Source organism: Buceros rhinoceros, unplaced genomic scaffold (genome assembly GCF_000710305.1).
Source record: "Buceros rhinoceros silvestris isolate BGI_N320 unplaced genomic scaffold, ASM71030v1 scaffold16354, whole genome shotgun sequence".
Taxonomy (NCBI): domain Eukaryota; kingdom Metazoa; phylum Chordata; class Aves; order Bucerotiformes; family Bucerotidae; genus Buceros; species Buceros rhinoceros.
The window spans coordinates 1-1,737 of NW_010410166.1; the positions used below are offsets into that span (position 1 = coordinate 1).

Below are 1,737 nucleotides of genomic sequence, written 5' to 3' on the forward strand. Positions count from 1 at the left end.
AAAGAAAAAAGAAAAAAAAAGAAAAGAAAAATGTTTATTTGTTAACCGCTTTCCCCCATCGCTACTCGAGTAGGTTACTCCAAACCACAAAACAAGCAGGCGCTGCAGGCTTGCCCCGGAGTGCAGGGCAGCAGATGAAGGGAGCAGCCGGGACTCACAGAGCTGACGTCTTTATTAGGCGTTATTCCTTTATTTTGCTGCAAAATGGTGTTTACATACAGATAAAAGAAATCGATTTTAGTTTAGCACCGTTCGTTCTCCGGGAAAAGAGAAGGTAAGAAGCAGGAGAAAATATATATAAATTGAGAAAGGAAGGTAAAAAGCTGATAATACAGGTTTTCGTGATGGTCCAGCTTGTCTTCTTCATTTTGGCTAAATTCTTACTCAGCGTTTGCCAATTTATGCAGGGATCCTACGCGTTTCGAGAATTCGGTTTAAACGGCTAAAACACGCACTGCCCGCGCTGCACTCGCGAATACACTCTACTCTAGGGGTGAACACTTCGGGCACAAGTTCATGCACGAACGGGCGGACTCTGCTCTAGTACATAGAAAGCGCCTGCTCTCGCATTACTACTCTTTTCTTTTTCATCCGCCGGTTCTGAAACCAAATTTTAACTTGCTGATCGCTTAAATTCAGTCTGTTTGATAGTTCTTTCCGCTTCTGTCGGTTAATAAACTCATTAAGGAGAAACTCGTTTTCCAATTCAGCAATTTGTTGTTTTGTATAAGGTTTCCGTTTCTTTCTTGATCTCCCCTGGGTGGGGCACCAAGGCAAACCTACAACAAACACGTCGATAATTTAGTGGATCAGGTCTGCGAATTAAAGAGAATATGCAAAAACCCCACAAGATAATAGAGCTAATTTAGGTCGGCAAATCATCTGACAGCACAATTTCTATCTGTCTCCGAGTCGGATTAAGAGATTATCGCTCCGAATGGGTTACAGAGGGGTTGCAAAGCAATTACAGACATCTCTTAGAAAGCAATTATCGCTAGATCGCCTATAACTAAAGCGAGATATTTAAGGCATACCATCCTGCACTGAAGGTCTGAGGCATGACTGGACTGCTGCGGGCTGAACTGTCAGGTTCAAGTTGACGGAATTCTTGATGTCCTCCTTTAAGCTGGAAGTGCAGGAATTCACTTCAAAGAGAGCAGCCGAGCCATGCAAACTTCTCTGCAGGCTGGAGTGGTCATACTTTACGGGCTTTAAGTTGGCTGCATGAGTAACAGTTGGGTCATTTGCAAAAGATTGCCTCTGCCTGCATCTCTCCTCTTGTTTGGAGCTCGCATCGTGGGCGTAATATTTACTGTTGTCTTCCAGGCACTCCTTGCTGCCGTTGGAGCTGATGTTGATTGGAACGGAGCCGGGGAGGTACGGCTGCGCCGCGCCGCTGAACGCGTGGCTCTGCGGCTGGGCTGCGCACGAACTTGAGCAAGTCCAGGGGATCGAGCTCCGGGGGTAGGAAATGGTGGGCAGAGCCGCCAATTGACTGCCATTAGCCCGCAAATTGGGAAAATAAAAGGAATCTGGAGATTGCAAATTCAAGAGAGAACCAACGTAGCCAGATCTGTAGAGACTGCGATCACACATTTCCAACAAAGGACTTCAGCTGTTCTTACAGCAGTATTTAGTTACAACAGGGAATAAGCGGAAAGCCTGAAACGATTGGACGAAACTTTGCAGACAGGTTCTTCAAAGCCGGTAATTTCAGCACCGCCTCCAGCCACCGAG

General features: G+C 46.1%; 1 protein-coding gene across 1 annotated transcript; it reads right to left on the reverse strand.

Annotated features, from left to right (window-relative positions):
• Positions 1–21: 21 nt before the first annotated feature.
• Positions 22–1,708, reverse strand: HOXD12 (homeobox D12). Its single transcript, XM_010135509.1, has 2 exons — positions 1,035–1,708; positions 22–779 (listed from the first exon to the last, which is right to left on the reverse strand). Exons 1-2 carry the CDS (start codon positions 1,594–1,596, stop codon positions 541–543), a joined length of 801 nt encoding a protein of 266 aa, XP_010133811.1. The 5' UTR covers positions 1,597–1,708; the 3' UTR covers positions 22–540.
• Between the last annotated feature and the right edge of the window lie 29 nt (positions 1,709–1,737).